The 22889-nt window shown below is 40.0% G+C and overlaps 1 protein-coding gene across 1 annotated transcript in view; it reads right to left on the reverse strand.

Annotated features, from left to right (window-relative positions):
• The window catches only part of GRAMD1C (GRAM domain containing 1C), a 53183-nt gene that overhangs the window by 28248 nt on the left and 2046 nt on the right, over window positions 1-22889 (reverse strand). Inside the window, exons 2-5 of the mRNA XM_031554962.1 lie at window positions 22728-22811; window positions 21673-21801; window positions 6098-6182; window positions 327-430 (exon numbers count right to left, since the gene is read on the reverse strand). Coding sequence (XP_031410822.1) covers window positions 327-430; window positions 6098-6182; window positions 21673-21801; window positions 22728-22811 — 402 coding nt within the window. The remainder of the gene's footprint in view (window positions 1-326; window positions 431-6097; window positions 6183-21672; window positions 21802-22727; window positions 22812-22889) is intronic.

The following is a 22889-nucleotide window of genomic DNA, read 5'->3' on the forward strand; positions in this document are numbered from 1 at the left end:
TATATATATATATGGCGAGGCAAATCATTAAAGAACTGTAAAAGATCAGCTTTAAGATACAAGAAGAAAACAATTGCCAAATGTCTTCCTAATGTTCCAAATGTTCCTTCCAAATGTTCTTCTTTCTTTCTGAATGACTGAGCAGGCTTATTTCTGCACAGACATCTCCAAAACTACTCTCATTTTATGGTGCAACAGATTTGCATTTCCACTCAGGGATATAGCCCCAGCATGAGATGAACAGGATAAGAGTCCCTCAAACAAATCTTACATCCTGATACTACAAGGACAAAGAAATGGGCTTCAAGTACACTAAGAAATCTTACTGTAGTCTCCCATCGGAAAATGTTGCTGTGGAAACAGAGCCAGTTTTCAGAGAGATACAAGCGTCCTTGCAGCAGGATATCCTTCTGGAGTGCACAAGCATAATCTGTGCATAGAAAGAGCAAGTTTACTCACTTACTGCAGTTCAGTATACCCAAGCATGTTAACTTAAAATGAGATAATGGTATTACAATACAAATCAAAATCCATTTCTTTCACTCTTTTCAACTCTGATGGCAGACTTGTATTGGGTTGCACCCAGACCATTGTTTGGGAACACCTCAAGGTTAGAGTCAATGAAAATACCTGTATAAAGACAATATTCCATATACTGACCCCCTGTGTCTTATCCTGTGTTTTCAGAGAAGAAGTAGGAATTCATAGGAGAAATATTCACAAACATCAGTCAAGCATTAGAGAGCCTAAATAAAACAATACACAGACAATTTATAGTATAACAGATTATACCACCAACTCCTTCGTAACAATAGTTCATATATTGTAGTACAGCAATAATTTTCCACTGAGCATATCCTATCACTAGCTAAAGCTATCTGCAAAGTAAGACATTAAAGACAGCTTGAAGCAATCCAGTTCTTTAGGCAGGGGATATTTTCATCACTTGACTGTCGTTTTTATTATGATACTGCCTCAGGCTGAAACATCCCTACTAAGGAATATTTTTCATCTGGAATGCAATTACCCATCATCAGATACCTGCTGATCAAAACTGAGATATGAGGATTTGCTTGCACTTTTAAATCTTTGAGAGAATGTTCATGAAGAGCCTGAAGAGTCAAACACTTCCAGAAGCACTCAGTACTGAAGTGAGCATATGGAAATAAATGTCAAAGTTCCCTTTAGTCATACAGAAAGAAAGTTCAGACAGACAAACCACTTCTGAAAGCTCCAACCTAGAGGTTACGTTGTTCTTTTCTGTATATAATAGGCATCTGTTCACACACAACTTTAATGAGTTCAACTGCAGATATCAGTGTTTCTCCTTTTTTATTTAGAAGAACACTTTGTTATTTTCTAAGCTATCATTTTTATTTTGTGTGCATCAAAAAGATGAATACAGTTCTTGTCCAAGTTGCAAGAACTTCAGAAGTCTCTCATCATACTAACTTAATGGTAAATATGCATCTGCAAAGTTTTCACTACAATTTTAAACGTTCTCCTGGATTTTCCCTCAAATTAGTAGAAATAAAGTTTCTCACAGGATGCATGAAGCATATGTACAAGCCCAAACAATTTCATGAACTTAAATTCCAAATGAATAAATTTCAAGTGCATGTTTAAAATTCAAGAAAAGCCCAAAATCAAAGTGCTGGAGCAATAGAGAAGGCAGCAAGAGTCTGAGGTTAAGGACTTCCAGAAACTAATACCAAAACGTTTCCATCTAACTTTTCTGTTTGGAAGACTGGCACCTATTTAAACCTATAAGTACTGTCTAGCACTTTATGGGAGCATCTTACTATTTTTTCCTCATCCACATACTAGCCAGATACCCATACTAGAAACAATATCCAAAAAAAATACTCCTCTTTTCTTGCAGAGCTAGCACAAAATTACTCCCCTGGGAGGCTTGGGCAAGTGACAAGCAACACCATGACCTACCTACAAAAGACAATGTCAAAACAAAGGAAGAGGTTAGCATTTCTCCTTTTGTGTTATCAGATCCAGTAACTTAAGATGCTACTTATAAACAACAATCTTCAAACAAATTAAAGTTAGTGGCACTCCTTTAAACTCCCATTTTGAGAGTCTAAACCTTTTATTATCATAGAATTATTTCATATGATCTTTGAAAGTAGGTTGCTCCAAAATTAATGCGTTCTATTTATTTCCATGAGCATTACAACAGCTATAAAGCATAACAACACTTTTGATACAGCAAATTCTCAGCTACAAAACACTACTGCTCAGCACAGTCACCACAGTTAGCTATGCATTTTTGCTAGCTATGAACAAGAACCTGCGTGCTGCACCCAAAAATGTGCATCAAGGAGATGGCCTACTGTTTTCACATGTTCTGTGACAGCATCATTACCAGGAAAATGCTGCCCATGTCAGTGTGGACAGATGAAAGTTGGAAGGTGCCAAATCTATAGATTTGACTATACAGTGGATGTGACAGAATGGTCCAGCCAAGATTGGGAACATGCTCCACAGTCTTCAAACTGGTATGAGGCCTGATGTTACAATGTTCTTCTTTTCTGGCCTGACTCTAAGTCAGAGCTTTCAGCTTAGTCAGCACCAACAGTTTGTCCAGGTTCCAGGATATCCAGAAGGATTATCCCTCTCCTACCCTAGAAGACAGTACACATATAGTACTCATCACTTTATTCACCAGAAGCTGCATCTTAAACTATTTCCTTCAACGGGGAATTCATATGTCACCACTCACAGAATGGCCAGGGCTGGAAGAGACCTCAAGGATCATGAATCTCCAACCCCTTGCCACGTGCAGGGCCATCAACCTTCCCATTTAATACTAGACCGGGCTGCCCAGGGCCCCATCCAACCTGGCCTTGAACACCTCCAGGGACGGGGCATCCACAACCTCTCTGGGTAGCCTGCACTCCACAGACTGTAGTTCTGACTCTGGCTTATAGATGATACCAATATCTCATACACCAGTAATGATGCAACCCAGAAACTCACTTTCAGTTTCATATTGGTTCAACAGATCCTGACAAATTGCTTACAGTGTTCTTTCTGTTCTGGGTGAACACTCACGGGATTCACCTGGTGCAAACTTTGTGATATTCCAACATTGCTACCATGGTTTCTAATACATTGAAGCTGATATTCAGCTCTACACAGTTTCCTGGTCACAATCCGTTGATTCACACTGATGAGCTGATCCAGAACATGGACCATATTTCATGCTGCAGTCACTACTGCTGAAATGCGTCACCCACTGCCTCACTGTGCCTTAAATTCAATGTTTAGTCTCCATAAACATTCAGCGAGCCAATTAATAGGTCAATAGGTGACTTTTTTTTTCCCCCCTACATGGAGAAATTCACCTTTGCTTCACCCACACTTCCATGTCAGATGCCATTCTGTCAGACTGCCCCTCTGCTGCCATCTGCCCCATGGCAACAACATGTAAGAAAATACTGGTAGGAAGGTTCAGCCATAACACCACTCACCTCTGACATCGTGGGCCAACATAATAAAATCGGTGGTGTTACTTTCAGAGCAGCTCTTGCATATTAGTGCTCATTACAGCAGAACAGTTCTTTTGTTATTGTATGCATTTGTTTTTTTAAAACAGTTAAGTTACGAGCAGGAACCATTACAGTTCTTTTGATGAACTACAGCTTCTTTGAGGAGTTTAAATCCTGTGATATCTTCCTCTGAGCCAAGCAAAAGAACAGCTCTTAACATGGAAAATGCAAGAGTTAAGTGGCAACATGTTATAGAGTAACAAAAAAAATAAAATTATGAAGTAGTAACTTTGATAGAAAAATGCTACATTGTTGACATTAATCATTACCAAATAATTTAACTGTCAATTAACTCTGTTAATTGAAACTGTGCTTCAGAATTTGCTCCACTGCTTTCTAAATCAGTCCTGTGCAAGGAGGATCATCAAATCAAAGCTTGGAAGTAATGCTATCTTCTTTCGTCTTACTTCCGTACTGAACTTCAACATTTTAAAATGCAGAAGACATTTCAGAGTGTAACTGCCTCCTGAGCTGACAAAGAATACAATGATTTAACCATTTCTATGCAAGCGAAAGCTCTAATTTCTCTTTCATTAACTTGGAAGGAACGTGGCATGCAACAAGCATATACTGCCTCTCAATACTCTCTGCCTTGAAGGCTGCAAAAGATGAGTTATGAACTTTAGAAACAGCTACAATACTACTTCTGTATAAAAACAATGCCCTGCTCTTAGTGCAGCTGTTACTCAATGCTCAGGCAGCACAAACAGGCTCACCTGCAAGGCAAGAAATAAAAATGGAATAAAATGCACCACTACAGGCAAAGGAGGTAGAATTTTACATTTGTCACCTTCTGATTTTTTTTTTTTCATGGAGCAAAACAGGCAGGTAGAGTTCTAAAGAAACAAAGTAGTAATAAGTTAGACATTATAGGCCAAAACTCTTTGCCAGATGCCTCTCTTTCCCTACACCTCACGTTGCATCATGCTCCTCACTACTCCTACTTTGAGTTGAGTTGTACTTCTACTCCTGCAGCCATATCATCAGAACCACAGAATGGTTAAGCTTGGAAGTCTGGAGGCCTCTGCAGGCCATTAGATCCAACCTCCTGTTCAAGCAGAGACAGCCATATCAGGTAGCTTTTGAAGATCTCCAAGGAGGGAGACTCCATAACTTCTCCAGGCAACTTGTGCCAGTAGTTAGTCACTCACATAGTAAAGAAATGCTTCCCAATGTTTAGACAGGAAACCCCTCTGCACCAGCTTCTGCCCACTGCTTCTTGTCAGGGCATCAAGAACAACTGAAAATGGCCTGGCTACATTGTCTCTTTCTACAGATATTTATTGACATCAAAAAGATTCTCCGTGAACTGTCCCGGCTGAACAGTCCCAACCTCTCTTGGAGGAGAGGTTGTTCTAAATCCCCTGATCATCTTGGCCGCCCTTGCACTCTTTCCAGTAAGTCCATGTTTCTCTTGTACTGTAAAGCCTTGTACTGGGCACAGTAATCCAGGTGCAACACACTGAGTAGAGAGAAGGATCTTATTCCACAACTTGCTGGCAATACTCTGCTTAATGTAGCCTTCTTAGAAACCAGGGCACATTGCTGGCTCAGCCTATGGATAAGCTACTTTGGTATATTGGGCAGTAAAAAAAGTCTTTGGTTTTCCAAGGATAATCAATTATTTTCCTTTCAATTACCAGTTTTTGTGTCTTCTAAACATACAGCTGGTACTTGTCTTTCAGAGTCTTAAATTGCAGGTGCCCACTATGTCACTCTCAGTCCTGGAATCTGTACCAGTCAAGGTGTCAAGTGCAATGGTTCAGGCTTATTTCCAGAAAGCAAAGGAAATGCTATAGGCAACGGATGATCTGCGTGCTTAACTGGGTCAATGAAACAACACTCCTTGCCTTTGTATCCTCAAAACAAAGCCAGTAAACTACAGAATTCCTACCTTCCCTCACAACATCTATAACAACTAATTCAACCATACTTAATTTTCTCTTCAAAGAGATACAGAGGACTCTTCACACACTCAAAGAATAGAAAATGAGTAATTACAATGCTTCAAGAGTTACCAAGTCGGTCATTCACACTGAAAAGAACATAAAACAAATCCAGTGCTCTTAGGATTTAATTCTATCTCTGTTCTCACACTTGCATTGCACAATTCAAAACAAGCATATTACACTCTCAGGCTAAGTGCTCACCATGATCCTGCAGAATAACCCCTTCTTCCCAGCTTGTCAGCTAACATGCACCAATCATACCTTCACCACTTCCAGGGGGTATTTTGTCACTCAGTAAAAAGTAGCAGTAGTAAAAGAAATCAAGAAGCTTTCAACCAATATACAGATGAACCAGATGATTCTGTGTATTTTTCTTCACTTCTCAACCCAAACAACTGGGTGCCTTTTTCAAAAGTAGGCAGTACACAAAAGGACTTTGGGCCAGGCTTTCCCTACAGGTATTTGATAGTAGTTTAGAGAAAGTGCTCAGCTACAGATTAAATATGCCATTAAAAAAAAGCCTCGGTACAGCTGCAGTCAGAAATTATCAGCCTAACAAAAGAGCTTTTGGTGTCATTGTCTTACCTACTATGAGTCTCTCTGAATCTGGCAGATGAGAAAACTGCCTCTTGAATTCCTCACTCCTGTATTTGTAAGTGGAACTTGAGAGCTGCAACAAAGAACAGCAAAAGGTTAAACAAACAGATTTATTTTCATCCATTAACTGTCTTCATAGTAGATCTGTAACTTTATCTTAAAGATCAAATTAACATCAAAGGAGCAATAAGGAATAGGTGGTAACTAAATGTGACAATGTCTCAGCCACAATCTTCCCTTATGCAAGACTGTGCTCCCAGAATTTAGGATAGGATGATCCATGCTGTACGAGGCCAGACGCTGGTTATAAGGCATTACAGCTGCTTAATGTCAACCTATTCCACTCAAAAACAAGACAGCCCTTGCAGGGCTAAGTCTGTTCTAGCATAGACTCAGTGAAGAGAGAGCAAAACAACAGCACAAGAGGTGACAGAGCAGATCAGGTCCTCATACACGCCACCAGCTGGACAGAAGGATACCACCTACAACACCAATTTCTAATTAGAGTGCCACTGAAATGTTATTATAAAAGGGATTTTTGCTAGTTGCTATAACTAGACCTGTAGGAATAAAAGCCAAAGCTTCCTTCTGTATGTACAACCATCAGCACCACTGTCACTTCTTGATTACCTGACCTGAGCTACTTCACCATGCATTTTAAAATAAGATCAAAATCTAGAGTTTGTTTAAGATGAAAATTGTGTGGTAAACTCACAGCAGAGGACATTCATCCAGGTGGCCATTAACTTCTCATTCTTATAAATCAATGTGCCTGCTCCCTTTCAAATGAAAAAACCTCCACACGTTCTCCAGAAACAACTCTGCTCTAGAAGCCCTATTTTTCATTGTACGTTAATAATGAGGTCTCATTTTTTCCCTAATAGATGTTCACCACTTATTCTAAGGGCCTTCCTGATGAAACGTTGCGTAAGTCAGCATTTCAGTCAAATTATAGCTAAGACAGGCAGAAGTCACTCTCAAGCAATACAAGTTTTTTGTTGTTGTTGTTTGTTTTTTAAACAGTCTGATTTTTGTTAAGCTTTTCTGAAAATCTTAACAGCATACGGCTGCTATTCTTCCCCAGAGCACCTTTCTCATTCTAAAACTTGGCATATATCTTAAACTCATTCCTGTTAAGAGATCAGTGGCTATTTATTTTCTGGATGGGGGAAGAAGGGTGACAGAAAAACCACTTTTGACCATATAACCTTACACTTGACATATAACCTTACTAGAAGGCACCCAGTTTTGGCACACTCCTGCAGCACATCAGTTGGTCAGTACCCTTTAGATACATCCGTGGTTGCTTTTCCAGTGCAGAATGCAACTCTTAAGCCACAAGTACGGATGTTTAAGCGAATAAAATACACCAAGGACGAAGTTTCCAACTCAGTTTAGCTTTAAAAAGATACTGAGTTCCTAAACATTACCTCATATTACCTCTAATAACAGAAGATCTTTATGTCTGACCTCAAGAGAGCACACACTTGCTGTCCACTAATATTCTGAGCACTGTAATGAAAAAAGCAGTGAGGGAGACAGAAAATAGGTACTTCTCCCAGAAGGGGAGAGAAGGAAGAATGAATACTTTAGGTGCAACCAACAGGGCTATCTTAGGCATGTCCTCTAAGCTGTATGCTTATACTGTTTTATTACAGCTATTTCTGAAGTTACAAGTGTTGTATTATTGGAGTACGTGTCATCTATTAATGTAAATGAGCTGTGGTTTCTCGGCCTTGTCATGTCATACTATGAAACACATGCTTTTTACTGGTCATCTGAAACAGATATTCAATGACTGCATCCCATCAAGAAAGGAGTGTTTCCAATTATTCTAAAGAAAAAAAGAAGACATGGGAAAGAATTAAAAGCTACTTTGAATTTGTGAAGTTTCCACCTATAGTTGCAGAGATACACATTACAAAGCCACAACTGTCAGACCGAAGTCTGAACCTATTCAATAACACCAACTCGATAACACTGCTTTAAATATGAGAAGAGGGAAAGAACTCATCTGCCATGAGAACAGAAGAAAATTGAAAGTCCTCCAGTCTGACATATGTGGCCATACTTTAAAGGAAGATGAACGTTCTCAAAACTGAGAAATACTGAACAGAACTGAGCTATATTGAAATCGACCATTTCTGTGGTTACAATACAAAAGGAATCAGGGAGAGAGAATCAAGATGTTACAGAATCAAACACTTTTATACCAGTGTCTGAATAAGCCAGATCAAGAGCTACAAGAATCCAAACGTCAAGAATCTTGAGTTTTACTTAGAAATGGAATGCTCTTTAGAGCATAAAACCTGCTACAACTTGCCTGAGAATCCCTTGCTGCCACTGATGAGTGTTCTTTGTCACATGATAAGCAATAAGAAACACTCTTATTAATTGTACTTTTCTATGGAGCTCTTAGAATGTTTATGAAGAACCTGCTCCAAATCCTTATCTAATCAGCAGAAGAAAAATGAGCACATTGAAGCTTTTTAACCTTATCTTTTCCTTATTTTGTATGAAGAGTAGCTCACTTAGATCTGTAATTATTATGCGCTCAGCATGTGGCTTGGTAATTAAGACATCAGTCAATGGACTCTGGAAACAAAAGGAGCACTTTTAATACAACTGGCAATACCAATTTCCTTCAAAAGAAGAAAACAGACATCTGCATTTATGTGAATATAGCACCTCTCATATCACCATTAAAATATTCATAACACAGCAGTGTTTCAGGCAGGTCCCTCCAGGTTACAAAACATACCATCAAATGTTAAAACAAGTAAGGCTGACATTAGGCTGCACTATAGAGCTTAACAGAGGAAAACAGCAGTTTTTAATACATGTATATTTCTAAGTTTAATTATAAGTCATCAGGCAAACACTTTGCCTCAGGATGATCTTAGGCATTTCTGGGCACACTATATTTGATCACTAAGCAAACCATTAAGTCCAGTCACCAACATACTAGTATTTATCTGAAGCCCCAAAGTACACCAGACATCTGCACAACAACATAAGCAGAAAAGCTCTTCAGCATCATCCAGAAAGTTTTATAAAGGCAGTTCAGGCACTACCTGAAGACATTGAACCAAGAGATTAACACACCTTGTTTAGAAATGGACCAGAGTCCAACTATATAAAGTCAAGTTCCAGAAATAAAGTCAACCTAAATAGGACTAACCTGAGTTATTTATATGATGAAAGCTTGTTAAAAACAGTGTCCTTTCACACTTATAACATCAAAGTGTGGACAATGCAAATAATTTAGCAAACCATGGAGGAAAATTAAGCTAAACCCTCTCCCAAAGGTACCACAAAAAAAGCTACTTGTCAGGAAACAGTTTGCACATATTGCTAAGCATGCAAATAGTCAATCTCAGCAGAATTGTGTACACATTTTTAAAGCTTACTAATGACAGTAATAATTTTGCATATGTTTTATTAACATTTTGCCCTTATTTTGAAACACCACAAAACTACATACTACCAGACTATTTGCAGCCTGTATTTTTGACATGCAGAAGTAAATACAAAAAGCTGAGAGCACAGGTCAGATGACCTCACTAAGAGTAACACAACTTGGACATCACCTGATTTTAAGAGATTCACAGAAGCTTCCAATGAACTTCACAGTCCTAGGAACAGTTATTGTCACGTGCTTGAGGTCATACGTCCAAATAAGCCCATGAACAAGCTGCCTGACTTTCTCCTTTAATGTTCAGAAGCCTCACTTAAGCATCAAAACATGGCCAATGAAACCACTGCTTTTGCTCTCCAGTCCACAAGCAAGGAGATTTAATGCTATCCACCTCTCTTAAAGACCACCCGATGTGCTATTCCCCAAATACAGACAAACTTGACCTACACTTTCCTATTAAGTTTCATGGTGTGGGTGAAAATAAATTACTTTTTAATCCTACGTTAGCACATTAAAAGAGCCATTAGTTATCCTTGGTAAAATATTTGCATTCTTAAAGAATGCACTGTTTTCTCCTCTTCCACTTTATCTAAAATTCTACTTAACATCAAGAGTAAAAGCCTCCAGGAGGACAACACACAGTGGGAAAGGAGTTGAATTTTATACAAAGAGCGCTTCAAGTCAGAAATATTTTTGAAACTTATCTGTAGAGGGAGAAATATAAAAAGCAATCCAACACTAAACTTCCCAAGTCTAAAGTTTCATTAGGCTATGAGAAACCTACCTATGTCAACAGCCCTGAACAAAAGACTCATTTAGCAGTAGAAGGCAAGCAAACTAGGACTTCACTTCCTCCAAAGCAGATACAGGCAAAACTTACCTATAAAAAAATGGAACAATTCCCATAGCACATTTGGGCAGCGGTCCCTCCACTGAGGCTAACAAGCATTTTCATCTATGAAGTACAGTCATTTCTTCAGTCTAAAAAGCTTCATTAGAACCATCCAATCTAACCTACAAAGCACAAGCCATACCTTTACTGTGTTAAAACCCCTGCTTTAAAATTGGAGCTGTGATGATTAAATTTCCTCTTGGGAAAGAAAAAAAAAATTACACACTCACTTTATCTTTTTGATATAAGAAGTATCTCCACTGGTGGAGAATCTATCCTAGCTATAGATTGAATGTTACCTTCATCTTGGCAAGGCTGCAAGCAAGCTACCCTCTATCTTCTTTTGGAAGACATTAAGTTTTTCAAATCTCTTGCCAGGAAGATTTTCTTTCAGACTTGTTTACATGCTCTACTGAATTCTCTCTTACTTTCAGTTTGCTTCTTTAGCTGTAAGTTACTGAGATACACACAACATCGCAGGAGTCACGTCAAACACATATATCCAGGGCTCATGTTTGCTATTAGGCACAGCAACACAGTGGAAGCTCATGTTCACATGACGACTGCATTCTCTTATGTCTCCAAGATCCTAAGACGGTTTTTTATTTCTTCTGAAAATGAGTGCGAGGCTATGCACTGAATGTCAGACTTGTTCTATATTAACTCTATCAAGGGCAAATAGCACAGATCCACACCTCTACAGTGATCCAGTTACACTAATCAGACCTTAACAGAATCAGAGACAAATCTTGGGTTAGAAATGACGTCCAAATTATCGAGTGCTCTTAAGCTTTACTAGCAGTAACTTGCTGCTAACAAAGATATTAAACCTGCACAGTGAAAGGACTAGTCACAGGACTTCAGGTGACTTACTGTGATGTGTACAGTACATTGTGCACTTTGGGACACAATGTGTACAGAGTCTACTTTTTTTTTAAATAAGGAACTATTTGATCTTACCTCATTATCCACACAGTTGTATTTAATTAATAGGTCATATGATTCATATCAAATAAGAAGAAAAGCAAGTTGCTAGGGCACCTCAACCATTGTAATTTATAGGAATCTGCTCCCCACAAAATCCCATGCTCTCAAGGAAATGGAAACTAGCTCAATCACAATGGGAAGGAAGAAGAGTATAAGGAGCCTAAACTATTTCACTTGCATTCATCTTATGCTTTTCCTCACACACTCAACTTCTCTGGTGAGAAGAGTTTCCTAAGCACACAGCATTCTTTTTCTGAGCTACTGGCAGACACGTGGCCCTCCGCTGGGTCGTTATGTCCCCTTCTGTGGACCAGCCCCATTCTTATTTGCAGAGGCAGAATGAGAAACAGGTTTTGAAATTTCTTAGTGTCTGAGCAGAGAACAAATCACTGTCAGTCTTGTCCTTCCATAGCATCTGAGTATAGGCAGAGAAATTCACTGCGCTGTATGCATCTTCTGTTGGAAATACACCATGTAACATCTCAAAGAAGGGATATTAAAAGAGATTATGAGCAAGTACTCAAGTTATTTTCTAGGTATTTGCTTTAAAAAAAACAACTAAGACACCATGAGCAAGGCTAAAGGCAGTACCTAGTTCCCCGTAAAGTAAGTGTTAGTAAAATTAAATAGTTTCTAGTGAAGTATAAGACAGGCACAGGAAAAACGAGACAGATCATTGATTTTTTCTGCTTAATATGAGTAGCTTCCAAAATTCCACATAGCAAGAAAATTGAGGCATTTCATTATGGAGAGCTTCCATGATACTGGACAAACTCTCAAGAAGTATTTGAAAAATATTCAGTGTCATCAAACTGGCTGAATTAGGTACTTCTGAGCAAGACTAAAAACTGGGTCAAGTACATTAGAAGCTCTGTGTTATGTCCTCCAGCCTCATCAGTTCACCCACTTATGTCCCACTTGCACCACATCTCAAACAGCAGTCCAGCCCTTCCTAGCTCCACTGCAGGCATCAATCCCTTGTGGACCTGATGCAGATTAAAGCGTCACGTCTGAAAAGCAGCTCTGCTTGACTACTGAAGAGGAAGGCTGTATCTCAACTGTTTACCATGCGGTGTGATATGAACACAGCTGGCCTGGAATCCTGCTCACAAAGGTCTGATTATCTCTTGCATTTCACCAGCCACTTTCTCCTTTCAAGCATGAAACCTTCTGTCTTGCTCTTGATCGGTGCCTATACAATATAAATATCAGATCATGTTGGAGCACAGCTTGGAAAACAGTCTACAAAGTCTAAAACCAAAGTCATCACAACTACAGTTCCCACAGACAAGAAAATTTAGCACCACACAAGTTACTGCAAACTACATTGCTAATGCCAGGCTACACAATTAAGAATAAATCCAAGCTGCAATTTTAGTAAAAAATAAAAATTGAAATCTGGCTTCCTTCCAAAGCAGAAAGGCAACTCAAAAGGTTTGATATTAAGAAATGGGGGATAAAAGATCTTCACAGATGCACATCTGTAAGATGCACAGCCAACTAAAGATAAGTTTCCTACTTCTCCTCCTCTTCCCAACCACACCCATCCCCTCCCCTCCCCAACAACCACCAAAGAACAGTAGGAAGAACCTTGAAACAAAGTGTTTCAGTTTAGAACTCCTGAAGATCTCTGCAGAGTTCCTCCTTCAGGACTCCTTTCAGAATCAGCTCAGTTTCACAAACCACAATGTATCAGGGAATTAGGACTCAGCAAAAAGCTACTCTAACAAGGTCCGTATTTAACCTTACAGGGCTCTATTTTCTGCTCAATAAAGAAGCAATTTATCTATGCACATTACCAGACCGGAGCCTAGTTTTCATGAGAGCCCGCTATCCAAAGGGAACAGTGCCTACTGAATAACACATCTTGCCAACACAAAAGGAAATACACTTCAAAGCACACAAAAAACAAAGCCTGCTGGGAACACATTACAGATGGAAATGCCTTCTTATCAATATGAGAAAGCCTCTTATCATAAGGAACACTATAAACTTCTCCTTGGGAAAAATAAAAATAAAAACAAAACAAACACAACCACACCGTTTAGATTGAAAATATCCCACGTTTACTCTGAAGCACTTGCTTTGCAGTATTTAGTATTTTCTTTATGCAAGTAAGTGTTCTGAACTATTTCTAACTATATCACTTTCCTAAGCCAATGTACTTTCATAACTACTCTGATTTGGATGCAAAGTCTCAAGTCTGACATGTACAGCGAGGAGCAAAGCATATGTTCAGTTTCAGAAATAAAGCTGACTGAAGCATGAAGCTAATGTAAAGGCAGAAGAAGTGCATGCCTACACATACCTCCTCCTCTAGCTAACTGCAGCCCAGTCCACGCAAGTCCTGGCCAACACTCAGGCAGTCTCCGCAGCTCTCCTCACCCACTCTCTCAGAGCCAGCACTGGACACCAGCCAGCAGCACTAGTTAGCTTTCTGCCAGCCTCTGCTCGCACACCAGCAGGGAAAATGGGCAGAAACACACTGGCTTTGCAGAACTAGCACACAAACGCTACAAAAAGAAGTCAAACCTTAAGGGGAGTGGGGCAGCAGAGGGGATTCATGTAAAGCTACTCAGCTCCAGCCTGAAATGACCATAATCTTAAAAAGACTTTGGAACGCAGACTGAAGTTGCATAGGTCACTTCAAGTTCACAGAAGTCCCAAAAGGGACAGCAGAGGAAACTACCATCACCAGGGAAACATCAACTCTGAAAGGAGCACTTGGTCCTCAGTGCTCCTCCTCTCCGCATCAGACAACTATAGTCCCTGCACCAGCTGCACACAACTCTTAAAGACAGACCATGTCTACACCACTTAACTCAGTATGTGACCAAACTTAGGTTGGCACAACACCCAGTCTTTGCCTGCTTCTTTAAGTCTTCACGCCCTGGCTAAGAAGCCTCCTCAGGCAGAGCTCCAGAGGATCAGAGGAGAAGATTGAGGCATGCTTCACACAGGGCCAAGCTGCCAAAATGAGTACACTGCTGCCTGGAGCTCAGCTCTTCGCAGGCACGGAACAGCTGCTGTGAAATTCTAGGGCTCTGCATGCCCAACAGGGCTCTCCACCTGCTCCCAAAGGGGAATAGTAGGCCCACAACTACTCCATTTCCTTTGTGCTCCCTATGCTTTTCTGCCCATCCCATCTAGGACCTGCCTGTTGCATTTCTGCAAGTAATGATGTGAAGTCAGGCTTTGACTACCTCCCTTCCTAATCTGCAGAGGGACATTCTGGAAGCACAACCCAACTGTGGAGAAAAAGATGGGCTGCTTGTGAACATCATTTGCTGCCAGCAAGCCACTGAAGTATGGAGGGTCTGCACAGCCCTTTTTAGCTACATATCAGCCATGCATCCCCAGCTTCAACATTCTGTCCAAAAAGCTACTGTAATATACACAAGGTTTCAAAGATACGAGAGAAGAGGCAGATGACTCTGTGACACTGTGTAGGAGTCTAGGCTGTGAGTGAGCAGATACCCTTGAGCACCTGGCTGAAGATACAGCTAATGACTCACAGAAGTGAGATCCCTCTCCTAGTACAGTGCTACTGAGGGAACTGAGAGGAAAAAAAACATTGATCTCAGCACATTTTTATCACTCTAACAACCAGATTGAAATCTAAATGCCTGCAGGAGAAGACAACTGAATACAATGGGACCGTATTCCCAGCCATTTTACAAACCAGAGATACACACTGCTCTTAAGCACTCATCTTTGTGCACCTACTAGGGAGGTGATGCTTTGGATGGCACACAGTCCCCTTGTCAAGATCAGCTGCATGAGTAAATAGCATGAACTGGTTTCACCAGAAAAACAAGGCAACTCTTCTGCCTTCCCAAGGCAAAGATAAGACACGTCACAGGGAATCTCAAGGTTCTATAAGAGCAGCAAGGCACTGAGAGGAAAAGCTATAAAGGAAAATATTTGCTGGCAATTTCTTTCTCATATGAAGACAAGAGGATCTAAAATGATCTCAGAAAGGTATTGCCAAATACTGGATAACAGTGTGATTCAGACCTCAGAAGCAGCATGAGTACAAAGAAATTTAAGAGCATTCATTTCCTGTTGATTATCATCTGATTAAACACCTAAGTATGGAAGTTTGACCCACTTCACAATAAGGCTGGGAACTTCAGTTTCAACTATAATTACTTATATAATTACTACAAAACATCTGAGGTCACACGAAACGAACAGTTTGATTTCTAAAGATGAAGGTTAAGCAAAGGGTTCAAGAGATTTGGACTCTTAGACTCCATAGAAAAAAAATACCTCTGTCAGCTCTGAAAAGAAACCCAACGTGCTTTTAGCTTCCAGGAGGCAAGATCTGATATATTCAGCATCCTCATCAACACATTGCATTGACTGGCAATGACTTCTTCAGGTCTGGTAATAAAGTTATGCCTACAATGTTTCTTCTAGAGACTATGTTTCACATTGTCTCCCCAGTACACCAATAAAAGTCAAATTGACAAGGGTCTTAAGTGCCTATCCTCTTTCTGGTTTAGGAGAAGTTTGTCAGTCTGTACTTTTTCCTGATTACAAAAGATGTAACTACAACATTCAAGTAATCCTTTCCCCCTCATACTTCAGTTGCTCCCTTACTTTGCCAGAACTGGACTCTGGCACTTACAATTTGTATACAAGTTCAGTTGTAGTCCCAAAATACAAGTCAGAAAAAAAGGTGATGACTTCTTAAAAGATTAATTCTGCTTTCCTTTAGCACAGATGCATTAACTGACCTTTGTCATTTGCTTTTCAGCAAGTCATAGAAGGATATATAAATATTTTGGATTAGGACAATAGTGAGAGATTGCAGAAGTGTATTAGACTATGTAAATTGCTGTAGTTTATGCTATAGTGAATGCAGAATACTACAGGAATTATGATGTTGTAAATTACACTGGTCATCTCATTTAGCCAACAAGTAGCCCTATTGCATCTGAAGTTGCATGAAAAATAACACTGAATTCACCCTAAAAATATTTTTCATATATCTGACTTCCTTTTCTGCCTCATAAATCAAATGCAGATTGTACCCATTGCTACATTAAGAGCTGCTACTGGATTTGATCGAATCATCTCACCAGGAGAGAAGAGTTTTTCAACTTTATATAAAATGGAATGTAAAGTGTCATCTATCAGAAGACATTTATGTCAGTATAAGCTAAGCAGAGCTACGTAAGCTTCTGTATGATCACAATTTATGATCACAGACTTCCACTCTAAACAAGGGCTGATATCTTGAGTTCTGCTGGGCAGAAATAGCAGAAAACAGGAGGAGCTGACAAGTTCTACAAGCAAGCTGAAGTTCTGAATGACTCTAATTTCCTTGAATTTCAGGGAAAATTAGGGTGGAAGGGAGGGGAGGAGAACAGGTGTGTTGTGATCAGATTGCGTATCGGTTACTACATTATCAAACTTAAAATCTGTGACAGAAAATCCCAATTTACTGACTTCACAAGCAATTTTCAGGAAGCACTACTCAGAAAGCACTTTTATTCCGTGTAATTTCTAAAACATGGCTGATATCACTAATGAGACTTTACATAAAGAGGCCTAACCATCTGTTACATAGGATGAGACAAAGCATGACTTCCAGAGTCATCATTAACACCAAAACCATTTACTCATCTTGAACATTTTTATGCTTTTAGAAAGGGAAGTATGTGTCCCAAATCATCTAAACACCTACACGAGATTCCAGATTGATTTTTTTCTTATACACTTCCTAGAGATTTCTCCACTAGTCGCTGCTAATGACTTAAATGTAGCACTGCACAACCACACACTATGTGGTTCTGTTTATTTCTCTTCCCTTCCGAAAGGATCCTAGAAGAGCTTCTGTCTCTTAGAGCTCTTTTAGAGCTTTCACTCCTCAAACTGCCAGGCTCCTTTTCATTAAAAAGATATGATAATTCAACCAACACTATATTGATTTCCTAAATGATGCTGCTCTTCCAATTGTTTTGTTTGTAGTGACCTAATAAATAGATCACATGAATCTGAAGTATTTTCTTCCTGATCTGTTAACTATGCAGTTAATTCTTCAGATGAGTGTAACAGTACATGTTGGATATAGCTTTAAACCACTGTGGCTGGGGAAGGCATATTCGGACAGGGTACTAACTGCCAGACTTTGTTCGGAACAGGCTGAAACTTTCTGGCAGACAGATCTATTCTAGTGCTCGTTTTGGAGCTACATCAACAACAAAGAGAGATTCCCAGGATGAAAATAAGCAATGTGGGGGAACAACCACCAAATAAACAAACAAACCCCACAAACCTAATAAACAATGTTCAAGGGCTAGTTAGAAATACCATTTGCCTTTTTCTCGCTCTTTTAAGATGCTGCCTCTGTATAAGCAGTGTTATCACAGGGTTAAAAGCATCTATTCTAGAGATTTCAGGTAAGTCAACACTACTAAAAGAGCTAGAAGTAAAGCAAGAGCTAATTGTACCAACATTATGGCGCTTCAGAAGAAAACAGCATAAGCTTAAGATTTTTTATTCTCTTCAGAGATCTACATTTAATTCTTATTCTCCTCACCAGAATGCTTCATACCAGCAAATAATGAGGCAACTAAAAATCCTCCCCTGATGTCACAAGCCAAGCATTCAGAGGTACAGATGAACAGAAAGCTTTATTTAGAAAAAGAAAGTATCATGTCAAGTACACAACATTGGAGATGTTCCTTAAATACGGAACAGCCAAAATATATTTACTGATACAAGAAGCCCAATAATCCATCCCTAGTGTGAACATGAGTCTGCATAGAAAGGAGTATTAAACTATTTTTTGCATCTCTAGTTACTTCATCTAACTCTTACCAGTCTCAGCCCCCAGAGTATATCAGTGGACATCTGTGCAGCAACGCATGATCATTTGGATGTTATGTATGTATCTGCATCCCTCCTGCACAGCTTTGAGTTTGTTTACTGTATTCCTGGGAACGTACGTGCACACTCCCATAGATTAGCTCCTTGTATCAACTACATCCACACTTGCCAAATTTCAAAATCCTTTTCCAAGTCTTGTGCAACCTTGCTTGTTCTGGTATTATGAAAAATAAAAGATTTCCTGTTTTAACTTTTCCCTGCATCACTCGTTTGCTACTGTTGTCACACGCCTTCACACTGACCATCTCTTTAAACATTATATTGCATTCAAGTTTTCTTCTTCAGAACACCTCTTACTACTTTTCTTCACAACACCTCTCTTGCACTCACGTTTCCAAGCTCTTAAACAAGCCTCCCATATAAAAGCATTTCCCAGAGAGATGCCTATTTGATTTCAACAACTCTTTCTACCAAAGATTTTGTGACAAGGGAAGGACTTACTTTTTTATTCCTTCTTTCCACTGGCATTCTTCTTATGATATGCACATATAAACTTTCTTTTACTGCTTATTAATAGAAAACAGAGTTCCCAGACAGAATATGCTCACTTTGGATGCAACAATCCTTTTCACTAGTTTCTTGTCCATCTTTATCTTTTTGTTCATCACAATAGGAAGAGTCAAGACTTCCACAGATTTCTTCTTCCAAGGATGTTAAACTTAATTATATTTCAGCACGAAGAATGTAAAAAGGGTGACAAAAAATAAATTCAGTCTTGAGATAAAACTTCCAGATGATGACAATCAGAGTCTTTGGAAGTTAAGTTTCATTTCTACCTGTGGATGCCAGAACTACATAATCAAAAATAGATGCAAGTCTTACAGGTTCCAGTAAAGAGGGAAAATCCTCAGATGAAACTTCCAAGTGAGCTTTTTTCTTACTCCATGAGATTACAAAAGTCTAGCTGGGGAACAGACTCCTGCCCCAAACAAACAAACAAACAAAAAAACAACACCATATATATATATTCTCAAAACAACATTTTAAAAGCTATTTATGAAAATGATATCCTCAAAGAAGCACTGTAAGCACTACTAAATGCTGTAAATCTCATAGAAAGGATTCAAAGCGCTGCAGATTTAAGAATTGCCTACAGTAACAGGGAAAATTCATTCTCGCATTTTTTCCAATAAAGCTGTCCAGACTGTTCTTTTTTCAGAGAGGGGAAAAAAAAAAAGGCATAATAGGATAAGTTTGTTCTGTTCTCTTCTTTCCTGCTACTCTTCCTTCTCCCCACTCACCATAGTCAGGAGAGAGAGATTATAACCCAGAGGCTCCCATCAGAGTCTGCTGTTAACTGCATGTGCTCACAGCACATACAGAGAATTAATGATACCTGGCCTGACTTTCAGAGGCATGGCACAACAGTTTACTCCCACTCAAATCCATGAAAAATTGAAGTCAAACCAGTTAGGCTTTAACATTGACATTTGGCTTCCATCAAAGAATCAACAGTACATACTCAGGGGAAAAAAAAAAAAAGTGTCTGAAAGCAAACAAGCCAGGCAACAAAGCTGATAGCTAGGTACTACTGTAGGCTAATCCTGCTACTGTAACAATTTCTTAGTTTTACTGACTCAAAGGTAGGAATGAGAGTAATAAATCCAAACCTGCCACATGACACTAAGATCATCCATAGTAAAGTGTTAATGACACACACTCAGCCCACTGCAGCAAGCTGCCTTCCCTGCTATCACCTACACATCAACTGTGACTCAGTACTCAGGGAGTTTTAATGGTTTGTTTGTATACTTAAGCAGCTGATCATCAACTATGCAAGTTATTAAAACACATTTTCTGTCTAGAAGAGCAGGGAAAGATGCCAATGACATAACGTTTTAATTAGAAGATGCAGACACCTTTTTTTGCTTTCCTTTTGCAACATTCTGTCTAATGCTACTTCTAAGTCCCCTTGAGGCTAAGAAAATGAGTAGCACTGCTTCCTATAAACAGATCAATAGAGGTTTTCTAAAACTAATCAGTGCCGTAAACAGCACTGTTAGAACTTCACAAGCCACAGCACTACCTTACAAGAGAACTGTGTCAATATCTGCCTCTTAAGTACAAGGTCATATTTATCTATCCAGATAAACATGAACTTCAAACAAATACCGAGGCCTTCAAGTATAAATCTTAAGCAGATGGCAACCTTTTAAACACACCAGAGAACACTTCCCACTTCTTTTTGTGGCTGCCAGAGCACTGAAGAATCCAGATCTCCAGAGAAGCTGTGGGCAGGCAGAAAATGGCACTGTGAGGACACACAATGTACTGAAGTGCAAAATATGTGCCTGAAAGTTCCACTCAAAGAAACCTCAAGTTTAGTATATATACTGGGATCTGAGGTGTGAAATCAGCGTTCTCAACCCTGAGAACATCCACTCCGTTTGAAAAGCAATAAAAAGACACAAATTAGATTGATTAAAAAAAGAGTTAGAAAACTAATCTCACAGTCCTGGTCACAGCTCTGCTACTGACTCCCTATGGCCTTTAATCTTTCACCTGCTTAGCACAACTAACACCTTGATGACCTCATCAGGACGATGTGAAGGTCCAGCGGATGTCCCTGTGCACAAGCTAAGGCACATCAATTCACTCTGAGGTCACCTGATGCAGAATCTGAGTCACACTGTCAAATCTTGGAGGAAAGGCATCCAAACATCTCATGAGATCAGGTGTTGCCACATCTGTTGCTGCTTACAACATACAGGGCTCCCCCTTCCTATCCAACAACCACCCATCCATTAAACTAACAGTAAAACACATTGTTAAGTCCACAATTACAAGTTTACCCCCTGTCAAGATACTGGGGGGAAAAAAAAACAAAACACAAAGAAATCACTAAAAGCATGGATAGAGTGTTAAAGACAGTGTTTCTTACTACAATCTCCACTGAAGCAGCACCTTGGAGAATAGCAAACGGAATCCCCCCATCTGCTCCCTTTTGCCCTTCCTACTCACAAATTCTTTTTCTAGTCTACTTTCATGAAAAACACTTGCTTACCCAGCAAGAAAGAAATACAAAGGAAGCTTATCCAAGACTAAGCATCAACAGTACCCTTCTAAAGGCATAGGGACACTGGATAGGCTCATGAACCATGCAAGGAACTGGGAGACAGGACTGGGCACAGAGGTCTGAAGTCCTGTCACTAACTTGATACATGACATCAGGTAAACAACCTCATTCCCTCTCAGTGTCAGCTTACACTTTAGTAAACTGATAATGACGAATTATCTACCTCGCTACAGAGGTGGAGAACATCTCACTAATTCATGACTACAAAGCAACCTGAGAAGAAGGGATTATAAAGCTAGTATGTAAACACATGGATATAGACAGAGGAACAAACTGGGAAAAAACATTACCCAAAAGCTCCAGTCAGCACTCCAGCTATACTGAGCAGGAACCTGCATCTTCTCTGTGCACGAGCTGTGAGTCTCCTGTGAATCTGCAACCAGCTGGCTAGTAACACCATGATCCACTTCATCAACTTCCTGTGAACAAGGAAGCAAGCAATGTCAATAGACGATGGAAGAGAATGGTCCTGAAATAAGATGTTTAGCTCATATGAGAGCTGTGTATCAAACAATACTTGACATGCCAGATTTACCTAGGTGAGTGGCATGGAAACACTCCCAACTAACAGGCTTTTAATTGTTTTTACATAGTATGCTGTATTTAATTATTACTTACATTGTTATCAGAGCATGTTATTTCCTCAGCAGCACCTCAACCTATACACTGAAGCTACACAGGCATGTAACAGCAGAATAATATTAACACAAGACACCAGCACATAACATACAGAGCATCTCTAAGATCTGAAGGGCCTTTGAGTGAGCGAGAAAAGCCATGAAAATCACAGAATCACTAAGGGTGGAAAAGATCTCTGTGATCACTAAGGCCAACCATCAGTCCATCTTCACCATGCCCACTAAACCACATCCTTAGGCGCCACATCTACACGGCTCTTGAACACCTTCAGAGACAGCGACTCCACCACCTTCCTGGGCAGCCTGTGCCACTACTTCATCACTCTTGCTGAGAATAAATGTTTCCTAATATCCAACCTGTACATCCCCTGGTGCAACCTGAACCCATTATCTCTCATCCTACCACTATGTACCTGGGAAAAGACTGCAGCCCCCCCCCTTGCTACAATGAGATGCAGCGCTGCAGAGGTAGATAGTTCTACCTGCATCGCTTATTATAAAAATAAGCACACTTTTGACAACGTTTTTCACCGGGGAGGTCACTTTTATTTTACAAAAGGAAGCTGAGCCTCAGAAAGGGGAAGACACACTTGCCCAAAGCCCCACAGCAAACTGGGGCAGAAGGAACCACCGCCTATAGCGGTGATCTAAAGAGGTAACAGAAAAGGCAAAGTCGCGTTCTCAGCCCGGAGGGAGCCCAGCCTCACCACGACATCCAGCAGCTGTCCCACGCTACCACCCCATTCCGCAGGCAGAGATCTTAACGCCGCAGAGACACTTCCCGACCCGCTCTATAATTCAGTTAAGCCCCGAGCACCCCGCAGCCACTCCACGGGCGGCCGGCGCCTCCCCGCGCAGCCCCGAGAGGA

This window comes from Meleagris gallopavo, chromosome 1 (assembly GCF_000146605.3).
Source record: "Meleagris gallopavo isolate NT-WF06-2002-E0010 breed Aviagen turkey brand Nicholas breeding stock chromosome 1, Turkey_5.1, whole genome shotgun sequence".
Classification (NCBI taxonomy): domain Eukaryota; kingdom Metazoa; phylum Chordata; class Aves; order Galliformes; family Phasianidae; genus Meleagris; species Meleagris gallopavo.